A 19135-nucleotide genomic window follows, 5' to 3' on the forward strand; every position below is an offset into this window, starting at 1 on the left:
GTAGAAAGCATACGGTATGTTACAATTTTTATCAAAATGTGAAAAATATGGGTGTTACATAAGTAACAAATGTAAAAAAAAGGGGGAGAAAAGAAGAAAAGCATTTTTCTTACTTTCCCTGAAAGTAAGAAAAGTATTCAGTATAGGAAAATATTGATACCAAAAACATAGTTTAGCTAAAACAAAAATGGGTGAGAAAGGGAGAGAAACAGCAACACCTCCCCACGCACACAGAAAACATTTATTTTTAAAATTTTAAACAGTACTATAGGAGCTGCATGGAAACACAGGGTTTGTTTACGCAAAGCAAATTCAAAATGAGGGGGATTTAGAACAGTCACCTACCATGACTTGGAGTTTTTAGGCATTTCTCAGGGTCCCTTCTTAGGATACAGTTTGTACTTGGGTATGGGTAGTTGAGCACAGAACACACGCGCATTGTATCAGCAATGCATAGAGCCTGTATGTATGTTTCCTACTTTCCCCTTTAAAGTATATGCGCTTGCACCAGCAGAACCCCCTCTTTGCATGCATTTTTAAAAAGAAAAGCAGACTGGTGCCATGTATAACTGATACAATGTGTGTATCTTTCATACTTAAGGACCTGTTAAATGCGTGTTCCTCTGCAATGATTTCCCCCCAATAAATATTTTTATGTCAAACACTTCAGTCGTAGTAAACGTTGTGATGTAGGAAAAGGTCACTCCAGGATCTGGTAGGGAAGGCAGTGCTTACAATAATAGTTAGTGCTTTATGGCTTTTAAACAACTTTTTATAGGCAAGTAGTCCTCACAATGGCCCCCTGTGAGGTAGGTTTGTCATTTTCGAAAGAGCCCCCTTCCATTTTCATAGATGGCAAAACTGAAACACTGATACTGAATAGTTGCCAAGACCATACAGAGCTGAGATTCATTTGAAACCAGTGGAGTTCCGTCTACTAACCTCATCTTGCACTGTACCCACTCCCTGTTCTACAGATTCTATTGTTTGTTCTACTTGATAATGTCAACTTGGTTTCCATACTAGCTAGAAATACTGTTGCTTGGAGGAAATAAGGACAGAAGATTCAGAAGTTCTCACACAACTTTGTCAAATATAATAATAAAAAACCCTAAAGTGCTGATGAGCTCGAGCTGGTTCTAGCACCCTTTGTATTGAGAAAGATAATATAGCCATCGCTCAAGCTTATCGTTCCTTAAAGTATCCAGATCTGAGCAACTGCGGTATACAGGAAATAGGTTTTCTGAGAGAACCTGATAGCATTGTTCCTTCAACCAGCCTTTGCAGAATTGCTTCAAATATCTCCCAACAAAAACAACATACTTGATATTCTTGCATTTCAGAACAACTTATTAAAATTGGATACAAACACGCTTTCCACAATAAACAGTCTTGGGTCCATATTTAGAACCAATCACTATTAATTTAAAAAATCACAAACCAAACATGGAATACAGAAAATTCTTTCCAAATGCTGCATGCCAAATACCTTGTTTTGAAATATAATGCATGCAGAGAAAAACAAATTCAACTGATCTCAATTAAATTAAACAAAAAAGATGTATTTGTCCTTTTCAGCAGCATAATAATGATTATTTTTTTTAAAAAAATGTGCCCTAACTACTGGCCCTGGGTAAAAAAAAATGTTGTTTTTATAAAAAAATCTGCCCTTCTCTTATCTACAACGATAGAATGGCTTGAAAGTTTCGTGCTTTTGCATTTTAACAATGTCAGTATGGAGTTCTATACATACTGTTCGGCTTCCCCATCTTTGGGTTGTGTTGTACCATTTTTGCTCTCTTCACTTACATTTGTGGTTGCCTTTTCTGGAAGAGATGCCAGATCTTTAAAAACATCCACATAATGCCCAAATCCTGGGCCCCAGTTCAAAAGGTTGTCCCAGTTGAAATTCCCTCCTTGCTGCCCAAGTCTTAAAGGTGACGTACTCTCATGAACACTGGGTGCAGTTGCTTGTGCACCCACAGGCCCACCACCCTCTCCTCTTCGGCCTGGGTATCTCCTGGGCTTCAACCTAGCCCCATAATTGTCTTCATCATCTGCATCTGACTCATTAACTTGAGATAATTTGGGCATTCTGGAGGTGTACACCATGGGCTTTTCCCTGTCATACTCCATCTCAGAACATGTAAAAGAGTCGTGGGAATCACTGTCAGATGATGATTCCGGTGCTGGAATGCCATCAGCTGGATTCCTTGTTCTGGACAGTGGCCTTCTGCAGTCCTCCTCAGAAGAAGACCTTCCATGGTCAGCGCTGCAGATGCTTGGATTTCTAGGACGCGGGGTGTTAAGCCTCTCCACCTCTTCAATGGAAAGACCCACCGGAGGACCACTTTCCAGTGGAATCTGCCCTATGGGTTGCTTTAAGCGGCTTCCAGGCCTGGAACTATGAGTTACCATCATCTGAGGGCTCTTGCTTCTTCTCCCTAGTCGAGTGGGGTAGTTAAAAATGCCTGTCTGGCAGACATCATTGTGCATTTCCAAAGAGCTCCCTTCTCTAATGGAAAGATGCATGTCCCTTGCAGGGCTGTTTCTGTAGAAAGTCGACGATTTGGAAAACGGAGCAGGGCTGTGACGAGAAAGGTGGTTGGGTGTCGCACATGCAGAGTGACTTAAGGAACTGGTCCTTAGGCCTTGACCGTAGGAAGGCTGGTATGTTAAGCTGCTTGCCCCCAGGGGCATAGGCGACTGCCTTGCAAACCCCAAAGGACTGTGCCTTTGGATGGAGAATTTCGGCGTGTGACTCCGGAACTGCTTATAGTGCTGAATGATGTCTGCATCCGAAGGAGCTATGCTGCTTGCGTTGTCAATGTCATAGTGCTCTATCTCAGGCTCAGGAGAAGCTAGAGGAGCACTGGGGATAGTCTCTGTGTTGTGTGGGATATCCGTCTCATCAAAGATGAGGTAAGGGTTTTCCCTCTCAATTATATCAGGCTTCGGGTTTCCTTCAGGCTGCTTCCTGATCGTCATATCATCGCCGTAGGGTGGGATGTTATCGGGGTCATCAAAAGCATCATTCTCACTCCCCTTCTTTTTCTTCTCCTTTGCTTTCTTCTCCTCTTTGGGGGCCTTGGCCTTCTTTCCCTTGCACTGATTGCACAGAATCAAGCTCAGCACCAGCAAGGCCAGCACAGTAGCACAGCTACCAACAATGGCAGGAACAGCCCAGAGAGGCAAGGAGAGCTCAGCTGGGTAAGTCTGTGGGACACAGACATAGGCTCCATTCGCCTCTCCCTTACACACTTTCCCATGGGCACACATGATGCCAAGGCAAGCCACCACTGTGTCACACGTTCTCCCAGTGTAAGATTCTGGGCAGATGCAGGTAAATCCAGACCTTTCTCCAGGTTCACAGCTGCCACCATTCTGGCAGGGGTTGGAGGCGCAGGCTCCAGGCAGCACACACTTGTATGTATACCACTGGTTAATGCACATCAATTCGCCCCCGCAGGGACTGCTGGCACAGATGTTGGGCCCTCGGCAGCCAATCTTCACAGAGGGGTCCGTTTTAGAGATGGTGGCGAGACTGTGCTTTCCGGTGAAGGGAAGGCTTTCGTCCCCATACTTAAAATAGGCAATGCAGCCATCAAAATCTAGGAAAACAGAAAGAAATAATAATAAGGATTTGGAAACTGAAGGAGCTTAGCTTGTTTAATGGACGTTAACTTCCCCCTCCTCTTTCCCATTTTCTTTTCTTTGCGTGACATGTCCTTTTATATTATGACCATCTTAGTACTGATTTTTGAAAGCTGCTGAAGGGCAGGATATAAATACTATAAGCAAATAAATACTTTAATTAGAGGGAGCAAGGGAGCAATATAAACCAGGTATGAATGAATGAGTGAATACCACTCGGAGTTCTCTACAACATAGCACCAACAAAAGTACATGGACAGTCCACCAAACATGCCTACTTTAAAGCTTTATTCATGTCAGTGGTAGTTGGGAATAGAACCCAGTGCAGCAAACCAGCAACATGGCTTTTGTAAGAAATGGGTTCATATTTTCAGGGTTGTAGTTTTATTTATATTTATTTATTTATTTATTTATTTATTTATTTATTTATTTATTTATTTTCAGTGCTTCGCATCTGCACGCACTTGGAGTGTCACCATCATGTTCAAAGCAGCAGTATTCACTACTAAAATATAAGGCCTGTCTTTGCTTCCCTTTGAGGTTTAAAAAATGTCTTTTCACTTGGATATGCTGGAATGGAAAGAGGAGGGGAGACTCAAGTGTTTACATGTTGCCTACTGAGTATCTGAGTCACAGCCCACTTTCTTAGAAATTGCTGATAAAATCCACAATTGCTGATAAGTTCACTTATGAAACAATTATTGGACAAAGTATCACGGAGTGAGAACAGTTTTAAATAAATAACAATTTAATTAGTCTAAGTAACTCTAAGCACTTTGGAAAGTCACATTAATTTCAAAGGCAGAGGTAAGCACACACATGGCTACTTGAATATAGGTTCTGTTGAGTTCAATGTGGCATATTGGGTATATGACTGCAGCCTCCATCTCTCCCACTGAAGAATCTCCTGTTGGACTCTCTCCCATTCGACTTAAAACTGATACATTTGAATGTATCACATTCTTTACTCACATCTTTACTTTTGCTTTGTTGTACAGTTACACCACAATTCCCCCTTTTCCCTCTAAAATTCCAGATAAGTTTATTTAGGATTGCATTATTTCCCAGAGTTTCTAAAACTTTTGCTACATTTTGCAACAGATCACCGAGTCTCTTCATGCACATTTTCTGTTTGATGGTTGACTGCCTTCAGAAGCCAGGAAATAAAACTGATGAAAAGAAACCCCCATGGGCTAAAAAAGGGCACGTGCAAATGGGCACATTTCTGTCAGCCAGTGACCAGATTACATCTGAACTTTGAAATTCAACTGGAGATTTTCGTGACAGTAGCCGGAGAACATGAAAATGTATTGTGACCTACCGACCATCCGATGAAATGTACTGCTTCCACAACTCTCTCTCTCTCCCCCACCCCCCATATCTTTGTTTCTGTGCATAACTGGAAAACAAAGGCATCAGGACTACAGTTCTTAAACCACAAACAATTCTGGTGCTGGAGGAGACTCTTGAGAGTCCCATGGACTGCAAGAAGATCAAACCTCTCCATTCTTAAGGAAATCAGCCCTGAGTGCTCACTGGAAGGACAGATCGTGAAGCTGAGGCTCCAATACTTTGGCCACCTCGTGAGAAGAGAAGACTCCCTGGAAAAGACCCTGATGTTGGGAAAGATTGAGGGCAGAAGGAGAAGGGGATGATGGAGGACAAGATGGTTGCACAGTGTTCTCGAAGCTACCAGCTTGAGTTTGACCAAACTGCGGGAGGTAATGGAAGACAGGAGTGCCTGGAGTGCTGTGGTCCATGGGGTCACGAAGAGTTGGACATGACTAAACGACTAAACAAAAACAAGGAGAAACAGTGTAATGCACTTTAATGAGACTGCAGTGGGGTTAATTTTGTAGCCGATGTCATCCTCCCATTGTTTTTTGATTGTCAAGGGGGTTTGTGCAGCTTTGGAGCAGTGTTTTGTATATTGTGGATACTAGCTGAAGATTCTGACACAAACTTTGTTGAATGAATTTATGTTAGAAATAACATCTTCTGCAGACATATAACAAGGGGGGGAAATCTTTCATTTGGAGTTCTTTCTTTGAAGTTGAAAAATCAAATGTCAGTTGAAATACAAACCATTCTTTCTTTCCTTTCTATGAATAAAATGAAATATTGCATCTCTGCATTTCAGAAGGTATTTCAAATAGCTCCAGGGAGCAGCAGCTTGATATAAAAAGGTGGTTACTATAGTATTACGGAGCAGGAAAAATGCCCAGGATATATTTTCATTGGATTGTGTGTTTTGCTCCATTAGTTGTACATCTCTAAAATTTGTTACATATTTATTTTTGCTTTCCTGATTCTTCAGATATCCTGAAGATGGGAGTTCACACAGAGTTTTATACCTCCCTTCATAAATCTTTGGCATGTCACATGCAGTGTAATCCAATATTAAGAAAACACTGAATGAAAAAATGGTTTTGGAGCATGCATCCCTAGTTCAGGCCAGACTCCTGTAACTTGTCAACGTCCACATCAGTCATTTTAGTTAAATGCTCCATTTCCTCATCTCTTCCCATCAGCTTTGGTCCTAGCAGACTTCCTGTCAATACACATACTATGATTTTGACTTCATAATCAATATGCAGCAATAGGTCAGGAGCAGTGAATGCCCTAAGTGTGATTTCATTCACACCGCATCTCATACCAAACGAGGCAATTTGGATCTCGTTGTTTTCGTTGGATACGGTGAAAAATGTGAAGTGTGAATTTACAACAGGCAAGGTTATTCTATCTGGTGATAATCCTTTAAGTTAGATTCTTTTTTTATAAAGAGCTCTCTCTGAAACATCACTCCTTACTGCTGAACTAGTCTGGGTGTCTGTATTTAAAAATCACTTCCATTAAAAAAAGAATAAAAAAAGGAATTCCAAGCATGAACACCCAAACTGCTGATTTAATCTGTAAATGTGACTGTTTCTGTTCATGTGTGGCTCTGATTTAGTTGATCTGAACAACAAGAGGTTGCAATCCCTGCAGCAGAGGCCATGACAAGCAAACAGCGAGTTGAATGGAGCATTCTGCTACTAGGATTTTAAGTAGGCAGCAATGCCATTACAAGAGGAGTGCCAAGACTAGTGCTATAGCAAGATGCTTCCATTGCTCAGAGATGATGTGGGCACTGGGACTGATGCAACTGACCCTATGTGCTCTGGAACTACAGTTGTGCCATATGCATTGTAGAGAACAATGAAAAACTGGATCAATGATATATGGTTTAGGACACAGCTCCTGATCTAACCCTTAAACAGCCTAATCAATCCTGCAATCCTTCTGTGTTGCTAAACTCTGAAGCTTGCCCTGTTGGCTGTGTATTACAAAATGATGCCTACCTAATGATACCCAACTATTTGTGATACTGCTCATATGTATGGCTTTCCTTCTTACCTGGATTGCTGCTTCTAGGGGCATGGTTAGGTGGGATTCCGCCAAGTGAAATCATAAGGACATTTAGTCCTCCAAAATCTTGTGTAACATGCAGGACGTCTCTACTATAGGTCTTGTCGACTGTTAATATTGTGGAGCTCCCATTCTTCTCAACGAAGAAGGTATGCCAGTGGCCATCAGAAACATAAGCTTCAGGAATGCTGCGTTCCACCTTTCCACCAACTCCAGCATCAGAGATATACTGTACTTTGCCACCTTTGATCTACAAGGAAATATATATACAAATATATATGTATTTAAAAATCACAGAATTATAGAACTGTAGTGTCTGAAGGGACCTCAAGGGTCATCTAGTCCAAGCCCCTGCAATGTAGGAATTTCAGCCAAACAAAATGCCTAAGTCGCACGTCACACTAAGTCAAAGGCTTGTGTGGCTCATAGAGCTAAACCACAAGGCCAGATTTGGTCAACATACTAAGCAAGCGATGGCTTAGCTTTACATGGTGCATCAGCAAAATGACCAAGAAGGAATGAGGGGGCCATGATCTCCTCCTTTGGAGGCCACATGCTTGTGTTTTTGCACCATAGTTGGGCTTCCCGTGATGTGCAAACCAGGTAAAAAAGAAATTGCATCTTTTGTGCAACAGAAACTGCAATGATACAGGCTTAAAATGCCCCTGTGTATTTCCTTTTACATTACACATTAATCAGCTAAGAAGCACTGGTGAGAACATGCAAGATTTGATGGGATGCAGCTACTCAAACCTTCATAAAGTTTATACATATATAGGTGACAGATAAGAAGCACCCATCTCTTGGGCTGAAAGCGTGATTTCATAGCTTCACATCCATGCTAGCAGTTTACACAGAGTCACTCCTTACAGACAGAATAGACCCTCAAAAAAACTAAACCACACATTTTTAAATTGCCTTCTGTACACAAGGACTGTAGCCACATAGACTTTGGGGCTCTCTTGTTACAAACAGCCTGCACAACACCTGTGTTGGTCAAAGGATGTGGCTTCTTGATGTTTAGCTGAGAGGTGCTGGGGTCCTTGCCTTGCCACCTGACTGAGTGGAAATGCATTCTGTACAGCTGTGGAATAGCAGAGCAGGACTTCATATGTGCACGGTTCCAGGTCACCAGATAAAGGCGACTGGTGCCTGAGCTTATTCAGTTGGCTCCCTATCCACTTGTGATGTCTCCATTTTTTGCCTCCCATGCCACACTGTGGGAAAAGGTTTGACCTCTGCCCTTGCAGGCTTTCTATAGTGATGGTATCCACTGACCAAGAAAATGCAAATAAAAGACCATGTTGCCATTGTCTGCTTAAAGGAAAAAGCAGAAGTAATTGCAAATTATGTGATAATATCCTGATAACTTGCAAGTGCAAGCTTTTGCATTGGAAAATATGGGTACTGAGAAGCCAGATACAACTGATAAATTAATGCTGGCTGAAGCACAGAGTTGTGGTCTTACACTGGAGAGACTTATAGGCTAGGGAGAAAATGGAAATAATTAAAGGAGTCATGAAAACTTGGATCTTGTAACCATCCAAGAGGTTTGCCAGCACTACGGTTTCACTCATTTAGCGTTAGGGCTAAATTGACAGAGTCAGCCCTAAGAATTGACTCCACTGCTTTCTCTTGTGCAAAAGATACAGCAGAATACTCTGAAATCCATTTCCCTATATCGTAATAGTGACGTTCACATGCTACATTAAGAGAATATGCAAGCTGTGTACCTATGTACACAAATACTTGAGCTGTACAATTAATTCACATGCACCACTCAATGTGTGCACAGCCTCTAGGCCCATGTACACAACAGTTGCACAAGTGTACACCATTTTACACAAACACTTGGAAACGTGTAAAAATATCTTGTACCTGTTCAGTGCAATGTGGGAACAAGCCCAATGATTCTTCAGCATCCTTGTGGGAGCCAGCTGTAACTATGGCTTTAATGAAGCCAAAGTGCCTGGTACAAGTAAACGCCACTCAGTTCAATGGTGTATCTATCAGGAGTGGGGAACCACTGGCCCTTCAAATGGTATTAGACTCCATCTTCCAATACCTCTGACCATTGGTCATGTTGGTTATGGCTGATGGACATTGGAGTCTACAACATCTGGGAGGCCACAGGTTCCTCACCTGTGATCAATAGAATTGCAGCTGGTTAAAACCAAGGACTTTGCCTTAATTGATCTGAGGACTGGGTTGCGTGTGCTACTATGCCTTTAAAAAATCCAAGAGTTCTAAATCTGAGCTTGGTGGTCACATTTTATAGGAGGTCTGAATGAGGAGGGAAAAGTTAATCGGAGAAAAGATTTCACTCTAGCGTGCAATGTTTCATTAAGAACATATGCAACAAACATTCTTCCGGCTGCCATTCAAATAGTCAGTACTTGGAGTCTAGACAAAGCTGATTAGAAGCAAAATCATTCAGCCCTTTTGATAGCTGGAGTTGTGCCCAGCACTAGTCAACGCTCTGGTATTTCTAAAGTAAAAGACTGGGGCAAATTCAGGAGAAATGAAGACCACTTCATAGCAAGTTGCCCAATCAAATCCACTTGGCCTTACCTTCACAGTAGTATAATTGCTGCTTTCCTGGATATGAATTAAAACTCCGCTTTTACTCCTTGTCCTGAATTTGACTTCTATACTCTCCATGCTACTCTGAGGCTCCAAAATGGTGTTGTCAATGCTACGTCTCATCATGTATTCCCATTTCCTTTTCTGACTTATGTGGTAGTCAAGGCGACCTTTGCCTTCTAATGACAAGGCAGTATCAGCCGTAACATCTAGAATAAAGGAGTAAAGTGTGAAAAAAATATAATAATTCATCATTCACAATTCTATCTCTTTGTACCACCCACCCACCACAGATAAAGAATGAAAAGATCATAAATAAAAGGTAATGAAGAAAAAAATCTGTCAATTTTGATTTCTCAGATTCTAACTTTTCCAATCTTAAGTTCAGTTATCCAACATTTTTAAAGCCCTCATGAAAACCAATTAGCAATTTTCTTCTAATTCTGCACATTTTTGTATGCAAGTTACACTATTGTCCATGTTTTTTCAAAGTTTCCCCCCTGATATAATGCATTTTAATGCTATTTTCATGAATATATGCATTTGTATGCATACTTTTATATGCATTTTTGCACACCTTATTTGGTTGGAGAATTGTGCTGCAAAATGAAGAGTAATGTGAGTTGTATTGTATTGTATTGTATTGTATTGTATTGTATTGTATTGTGTTGTATTGTATTGTATCGGAAAGTATGAATTGGGAATGAGAACTGAATTGACCAGCAGACCATGTTGAGGAAATGTGTCTGGTTTTTAATTGGTTAAAAAAACTAGCTTCCTTTCCAACAATTTCCCCAATTCCATTCTATTTCATACCCAACGGCCTTTAAGTGAAAACAAAAACAACCCTAGTTGCAATTAAGAATTAAAAAATATATTAAGGCAATAGAAAGTGGCTGGCTGGGTTTAATAGATGGATTCCTACTTTTTAAATGTGTTTCTGTTGCAATTTGCTGGTCCCTTGTGGAGTTGGGCCAGCATGATATTTTGCTTCATAATTACTGTTATAATGAATTCAATCATTACATATTTCTTCCATGTGCAAAGCAGAAAACACAAAGATGTTTATGGGAGATGTAAATGTAGGTTAAAAGCAGAAGGGGTGGGGGCAAAGAAACACTCTGTTTACATTTTTCACAGTGTTTTCCAGTCAGTCCTTCTTTGCAGTGACACTGCTGCCAAGACCACTGATCCACACAAGTGCCACCATGTTGGCAAGGGTTAATAGCACAAGTTCCTTCCAGCCTAGGACACCTGAACAAGCAAAAATAAAATAAAATAAAATAAAATAAAATAAATAACGATAGTTTCATTGCTTGCATATTTCTTAAATTATTCCCACCCCAGAGACCAAGACACCACACAGGATCTCCCCTTTCTCCATAATAGCCCTGTGAGATGGTGGGTCACTCAAGCTGACCCATTGAGCTTCCTTGCTGAGAAGGAGTTAGAACCAGAAATGATAAACACTTATTTTTTTCATTTCATGTGTCTAGCAGCATCAAACGTGATGAGGTAGAGCCATCCTCTCAATACTAATATCTCTGCTCCTTACCTGGACTGAGCTTGGGTGGGGAAGTGGCAAGGTTGGAGCTACACAGCTGCACTCTCAGGGATGCCAAATTGGCAATGGTCCTCCTGTTGGTGAAGTCCAGCTCCACTGTCACGCCACCCCATTCAGGCGAGCAGCAGAAACACTGTTGTCAGAAGAGCAGCCCCACTGCTCTATCCAACAGGTAAAGGTAAGGGAAAGGACCCCTGGACGGTTAAGTCCTGTCAAAGGCGAAGGAGCTTCCAGGCGGAGGGAGCCGGTGTTTGTCCACAGACAGCTTTCTGGGTCAAGTGACCAGTATGACTAAAAAGCTTCTGGCGCAACAAAACACCGTGATGGAAAGCAGAACACACAGAAACCCCATTTACCTTCCTGCCGCAGCGGTACCTATTTATCTACTTGCACTGGCGTGCTTTCAAACTGCTAGGGTGGCAGAAGTTGGGACAGAGCTACGGGAGCTCATTCTGTTGCAGGGATTCAAACCGCCAACCTTCTGATCGACAAGCTCAAGAGGCTCAGTGGTTTAGACCACAGAGCCACCCACGTCCCACCTTTACCAACCGTTTTTTTCCAATGACACCCAAGATGCTTCATTGATATGCCACATATCTTTTGGGCTAACCTGCTGTCCCTGAGAGCAAGCTGTGCCAAAGGGAGAGGATAGCTCAGCGATGATATCGTGGAAACCACATTAGTCGAGAGATCTCTTGTGTTCGGATCCTGCTTCAAGCTTCCCACAGGCAGCTGGTTGGCTGCTGTGAGAATTGGATGCTGGATTAGAGGGGCCATGGGCCTAATCTGGCAGGCTCTTCTTATGTTTTCACACAGAGGGAGGGAGGAAGGAAGGGTAACAAAACACCAGGGGCCAAGCACTGGGGCTGAGCAACAATGCCAGGATGTTGAGAGAGGCTGTGCCCTCTGAGCTGTCATGCAGTCTATTTCTTATGACAAGAGTGCACGCTCTGTATCCTTCATGGAGATTGTGGTGGACAGTGGCTTGTCACCTTAATGTAGGGCAAGAAAGAATTACTTCCTATTGGCCATTCGTGGCTCTGTTTTCATCAAGTCTTTACTACTTCATTTTCTCTCTCTCTTCCAAACAAGATGGTTAGGAATATAAGCTAGTAGGGGACGTATTTGGATTGATGCCTATATTTTAATTTGAAATTTAATTTCAGGATAAATTCATGCATTTATAAAATGCAACCCTGCTTCAAAAACCAGCTCCCCCCCCCCACATTCCTCACACCCTCAAGCAGGAATGGGCACAGCTACATGAAGAAACGTAAACCCTTTAACTCAACTCACACCGTCTCAACCATACATCATCCCAACACCTTTCTCTGAAGTGTGAAGTTAAAATGCTGCAAAATGTTTGCTGCTTCCTGCCTTTAATATTCCAAGTATGAGGAAGGTGCTTTCCGTTGAGGGATTGTTGACTTACACCCATGAGACTGGTCATTTACAGCCTAAGCGGAAGTAAGTCCCACTGTATATTCAATGAAGTGTGTGCCCAAGTGAAAAGTGCACAGAATGGTAACCTTAAATGTTATCCCTGAACAAGAGGCACTCAGAGTAAAACAGTTTCCAAGTAACTACCCTAATGCATAAAGGAAACCAGGCTAAAACTTTTCAAAATGAAAAATGTAGCCCTGTTTTTCCCTTTTTCTTAAAAAAAGATAAACTCCACTCCCAACATAACTTGATTTTAAAATAGTACTCCTTCAGTTTAATGATGAAATACGCATTTCATCATAGAGATTACTATATTCTACCTATGTTTTAGTGTGTAGCAGGGTAGCCACGCTAGGGCTCATCCTCTTGTTCTGTATTTTGATTATATTGTGTCTTCTCATTGTTCCACAGCTATGCCTTGTGAAACCCTGATCTTACCAGCTGAATTGGATCTTATCAGATGCTCAGAAAATCTCAACGGAGGTTTTGCTTACCGAGCTTCCAATTCAGGGGGTAAGAAGATCAGATGATCCCAAGGCACAGCCAGGGAAAAACAAGAAAAGCTCTAGAGACCCATGGGGGAATGAATCAGTACACAATCCAATCTAAATAGATAGCAAGCGAAAGTGTGAAGAAGCCCTTAGTGTGTTTCAGCCAAAGACTCTGATGGCACCTTATGTCATGATAAATCTGCCAGTCTTTAAGGTGCCATGAAACTCTGTTGTTTTTAAACCAGCTTTTAGTTATTCATTAAATATCACATTTACCAACATCCACCTGGCAGGATGTGACTGTTCCTGAATGTTTCTCTTATACTGCTTGAAATCAAGTAAAATTGCTTCATGAGAATATTATGCTTGATTATCCAGATAGACCAAATGACTGACACACACACACACACACACACACACACACACACACACACAATCTTCAGTTTTATAGCTTCATACTAGACACTAGCCACTTGTGAACCTCTGGGTCCCAGCAGCACATGTTAACACTGAGACACAAAAGAGATTCCAGAGCCATTTAGTTGCAATAACCGCATTTCACACAGCCTGAAAATATAATGCGGAAAGTAACCAGAGTGGAATAAACTTGAGCTGTCCATTGAATTTAGAGCAGTATGATTTTTACTTTACTGTCTGCCAAGTCAATCTGAAAGGAAGCCTGAAACCACTTTTCTCTGTGCAACTGTCCAAGACATTAAATAAAGAATCCTGGTGGACAAGAGATAAAAAAACAACAACAATATACACATCTATCCTTCACTGGTGAAGGTCCAATGTTTGGCTGTCTGTGAAATTGTAATTGATGTTGATCTCTGTGCTACAGAGCTTCAGGAAATCTTATGCCACAAGCTGAGACCATGAAAAGCAGAAGGATGAGCTAACCACTCAGGACATCCTCTTATTCCACCCCTAAGTTCAAACAGTGGGATGGAAGAAATAACAGGTTCAGTTAATCAAGCATTTTGAACAGTGTTCACAGGGGGAGATGGTACAGGAACTGCCTTGACATCTGAGAGGAAAAGTGAGATAACAGACACTTGGACCATACGGACGGCATTTAATGCACTGGATATAACAACACAGACAAATGTTAAAGAATGGTGCTTTTCTAGATCTAGAACATCTGCTGGTGGACTTTATAGCATACTGTTGCTGATCTGTATGTCTGTTCATAGGAAAGGTGCCTTCTTATGAGTCATGAGAACATTAAGAAGAGTCCTGCTGGATCAGACCAAAGGCCTATCCGGTCCAGCATTTTCACAGTGACCAACTGGAGGTCTATGGGATGCGCACAAGCATAACATGAACATGATAGCCCTCTCCCCAGCAAGCAGGATACAGAAGCACACCACGCCCGATGCCCGAGGAAGTGTAGCCACCATCATGACTACCCATTGATGGCCTTCTATTCAGCCCACTGGTCCACCTATCTCAGGATTATCTGCACTAATTGGCAGTGGCTCTTCAAGTTTTCATGTGGGGTCCATTCTCAGCTCTACCTAGAGGTATCAAGAATGGAACCTGGGACCTTCTGCATGCAAAGAGGAGCTGAGCTGAAAACACGCCCTTCAACTCTTTCACCATCTTTGTGTATGTCAGACTTTGCTGACTTCTCTTCTGTGGTGCTTAGGAACAAGCAACAACATGATGGCCCCCTTACATCATGCATAACAATACATATACAATCTTGGAGAGTGGAATTCTCATATACTTTGTAATATGGGTGGAGAACTATCCATGCAGTGTGGTGCAAATAAAGAGAACCCTCAGGTTCTTCTAGTGAAATGCACATTTCAACAGAGAAGGAGCATTTGGTCTACGACATAATTTGCAACCCAGCAAGAGAATCAGCCTGTAGGTGCTGTCTCCTCGCGCACGTTTCCCCTGCTGTACCAGAGCATTCATGGGTAACAGACGTGAATTTTCAGACACGTGAGGATCACAAAACAGAGTTAGTCAATTGTTATTCTGATATTACGTAAAACACATACTGATCCAAGATTCCTTCAGCTGCCAAAGCCTGGCTGGGTTCTAAGGGACGTCCATTGACTGCAAATTCCATTATGCAACCCACAAAATCGTGACTTTCCAGCTGTCCCTTCCTTTGAAGTATTGGCTCCAGGGCTCTGATACCTCCAATGGTGACTCTGTTTGGCTGCACGTCTAAAGTCCTGAGGGTGGGAGAGACAAAGAACAAACAATGAACTCAGAGGGGCTTACTTAACAATAGGATCCTAGTATAACGCTGCAATCCTCTAACTAAGAGTAAATTCTCCTTAACCTTCTGAGTAGGCATGTTTTAGATAGCACAATTGCTTTGTTACAATCAGAAGTCTCATTTTGACAACTCCGCATGTTGTACTGCTGCAAAGCCCTTAGCATGCTTTATACAGAAAGCACCATATATGATGCACATAGAACAGATTATTGTTCCTGAGGGTGTGGTGGGGGCAGGAAAAGACCTTGTAATGACAGCTGTGTCTGGACAATATGAGCTAAGCCAGGCATAGGCAAACTCGCCCTCCAGATGTTTCAGGACTACAACTCCCATCATCCCTGACCACTGGTCCTGTTAGCTATGGATGATGGGAGTTGTAGTTCCGAAACATCTGGAGGGCTGAGTTTGCCTATACCTCAGCTAAGCAATATGCAGAGTGTAACTAAACATGAGGATGCCATTGCAGTCCTCTGGTTTTTTTATAAGATGTAGCTCCACCATAAGTGGCTATTGGCCTGACCATACTGCATGCGATGTAAAAGCCTAGTGCGGCTTATAGCTAAGTCATTGGACCTCTTTACATGTTGCTCACAATGAAAAGGGTATGGATGGTTAAGGGGTATGGAACTGTGTGTTTTGCTCTGCTCCCCTAGTTAGTCTTAACCTGCCATGCTCACCATAATATATGTAGCGGTGGGCCAATTCCACGCATGGAGGCTCCCGGAGTGATCGAGAACCCTGTTCGGAAATCATGTGGGAAGCCTTCATGGACAGAACAGGCTCCCCGCTGCATAAGTCATGGGGGAAATGATGGGGGGGGAGGTGCCATGCAATTTAGGATTGGGGCTAAATACATTGCCTGAAAGCTCTTCTCAGCACAAGTGTAGTTTCATTAGGCTTTGCAAACAAATATGTTTTGCTTTTGAATGAAACCATGAACTTTTTTACTTTTATTTTTAACATTTTTGGATCAGAGTCTAGTAGGGCACTGGAGGGACAGACTAATTCGACTTGATTATTTCTCATATAGGCCATTTTTGAAAACTGACAAAACCTTCGTCACCAAAAGCATGAATCTCTCTTTGTTCTTAGATCAAAGTGTTCACCTGAAAGTTAGTGAGTCATGCATCCATTTCATCTCTTTAATATATGGGTGTGTGTGTGTGTTTTGCTAGTAAACCTCGTTACGGCTTACTGAAATTTGATAGCTTGTTTTACATTGTTGGTAGCTGCATAACATGGTTGCTGATGTCATCACAGCCAATTTCTCACTGAATGCTTCTTCTAATTATTCTCTTTTATATTCAGAAACTAGGGAGGTAGAAAAGATCACAGTGATATCTCTTCAGTAGCTTAATTGACTCAGCTGAGGCCCAGTCTGTCAACTAAAGATACATTAAATCCCATAGAATAAATAGGCCTCCTTCTGCAGAAAGGCTTCTTTTATTCTTTGCGGGCCAGGCAGTGTCTATTGAGCATAATCACCAAAGGATAAAATGAAAGGTTCTTTACCAGTCGCTAGATGAAGCCACATTGCTAACAGTGCAGTAGCCAGGTTCTTGTTCCTCTGAGCAGGAGTCCACGGTCAAGGACGCTGCCTGAAAAAATCGCACTAAGATGATCATTTACGCATACCAACCCATCAAGTTTAGATTACATGGAGTACTAAATATATTTAGGGGTGAAACACTTATATTGTGGCTTAGGTTTCCATGTATATCTTTATGCACTGGAGGGGACGGATACTTATAGGCAAATGAACTCTAATTGTCAGTTGCAGCTTTCATATTACAGACATAAGCACAACTTTGCTCCTAGAAAACTAAGGCAGAATTTGGAAGAAGGGGAAAACCATGGCACTTAAATCTGTGTATGTTGGCAGCATAGATACCACAGTGCTGTCAGATAAAGTTGTATTCCTGCAGCACTGAAGTGAGTTTTGGAGGTTTGTAAGTTTTAACTCAGAAGAGGTGAAAATGATGCCCATATCTTGGCCCCTCTGTGGCTAATAGTAGCTTGGTGTGGGGAGGGTGGGATTCATGTCTGGGACTTGGATTAGGGCCAGTGGTTGCATGCTCTTCCCCCACTCCATGACTGAAATGCAAAATGGATGGTTTCAGGCTCTAGTATTTTGAGAGAATGAAAAGAAACATTTCTCTCACCACTCTCTCCACAGTATGGATAATTTTACACACCTCTATCCTGTACTCACCTTTTTTCAAAAAAAAGCCACAGAAGCAAGGGAGGTCCGTACAGGAATTTCTATCAATTTATAGATTGCTATATATTCTGAGATGGCAGAGCCATCTGAAGGAAGAGTTATTTCAAACAGTATTTTACTTGGATCTGATTTCATACAATTCAACTTTCTAATGATAGTCAAATGTTCCTGCTTGGTGACTTTAGCAGTTAATTTGCTACTGTTACCTCTTTAGTTATGAGAGTTTCTACTGTGTCACTTTGCTATATCTCAAACCTGACAAGTTAATGCTTTTACCAGCTTTCCATAAAAATTCTGAAGTCCTGTAGGAAATGACAGATTTTAAATCCAGTAGAGTTATTTTATACCCTTTTGACATGCAGAATGCTCCCCCACCCCCCCTCCAGCAGAAATACTTCAATAAAGGTAGTTCCTCCTTCACATTTTAGGTTTGTAAACACAGGGAGAAGGAAAAGTCTAGAGATTGAATTATTGTAGAGGCCTATCAAATAGTTCATCACGTCTTTTATGAAGTCTCCTTTGCTGATTTAAATACATTTCAACTTGAATATTATTGCAACTTTGCTTAATTGAAAAATGGATTCAATGGGAGGCGCCCAGCTGAATAGTTACATTAGTGCAATGACGTTTTGCTGCAGTATGTTAACCCCCCCCCCATACCTTTGCCTTCCCCCACCGCCTAAATCTCCTCCAGAGGTTCCAGAAGCCTCTGCAGCAGATTCGGCGGGTACATGTGCATGTATATGTGGTAAGTAGAAAGGAAAGGGCAGGGAAATTTCATTGCACAGCTAGACGTTGCTGTGCTGGCCAATGAATTCACATTTAATTAATTCCAACTGTGTGACTGTGGGAAAAGCAATTTCATTAATATTTGCCTTGATTTCCCCACCAGTAAAATAGGATAGATAGTTTCTACTAAAATACTAAAAAAACCCAACAGAAATTGTAGGTTTGTTGAGGTCTGCTTTGAATTTTCCAGATAATCTCAACGGTTATTGGCAGGTACTAACACTGCAACATTGCAGCTGACACAGCATCCTGTACTGGAAATCATGGAGTCCTCAAAGAATCTGTCGCTGGAGAAAAATATTTCCTCCTTAGAGAACTGTTTTTCTTAGGCTGCTTGACATTTAATCTCTCTGCTCCTCAATCAGACCATTTGGGAGATGCTACAAATCTTTGGCGGTATGAATCACTATGCAGCATGGGAAATATATTTCAATGGGTTAAAAATAAAACAAAAAGTGTGTCTCAGTCACTGAACAGGGCATTTTTGTTGAAGATAAAAAGTACTCAGTGATTTGAAAACAGAAATGATGGTCGCTTCTTTCTAGATAACTAAATTACCAAAGGTGTTTTGTGGGAATTATACTGTATCAGCATATATAAGGTAGCATGGAGTCGTTCCATTTCACAGTTCCTTTAGTGTTGTTCATACTTGCTTTCCTCTCCATCTGTCTCCTGTATTTTATATTGAAAATGTTGCTACTTAATTTAGGAAATAATACTTGTGTCGTTTGCTCTTGCCATGT

General features: G+C 41.6%; 1 protein-coding gene across 1 annotated transcript in view; it reads right to left on the minus strand.

Annotated features, from left to right (window-relative positions):
- Positions 1-253: 253 nt before the first annotated feature.
- FAT4 (FAT atypical cadherin 4) overlaps positions 254-19135 on the minus strand; it is a 140966-nt gene continuing 122084 nt past the window's right edge. The window contains 6 exon segments of the mRNA XM_081876537.1: positions 254-3611; positions 7051-7312; positions 9634-9854; positions 10775-10899; positions 15156-15335; positions 16895-16980. Of these exon segments, the coding sequence (XP_081732663.1) occupies positions 1744-3611; positions 7051-7312; positions 9634-9854; positions 10775-10899; positions 15156-15335; positions 16895-16980 (2742 nt within the window). The 3' untranslated portion in view covers positions 254-1743.

This window comes from Podarcis erhardii (genome assembly GCF_964252035.2).
Source record: "Podarcis erhardii genome assembly, chromosome: 9".
Taxonomy (NCBI): Eukaryota; Metazoa; Chordata; class Lepidosauria; order Squamata; family Lacertidae; genus Podarcis; species Podarcis erhardii.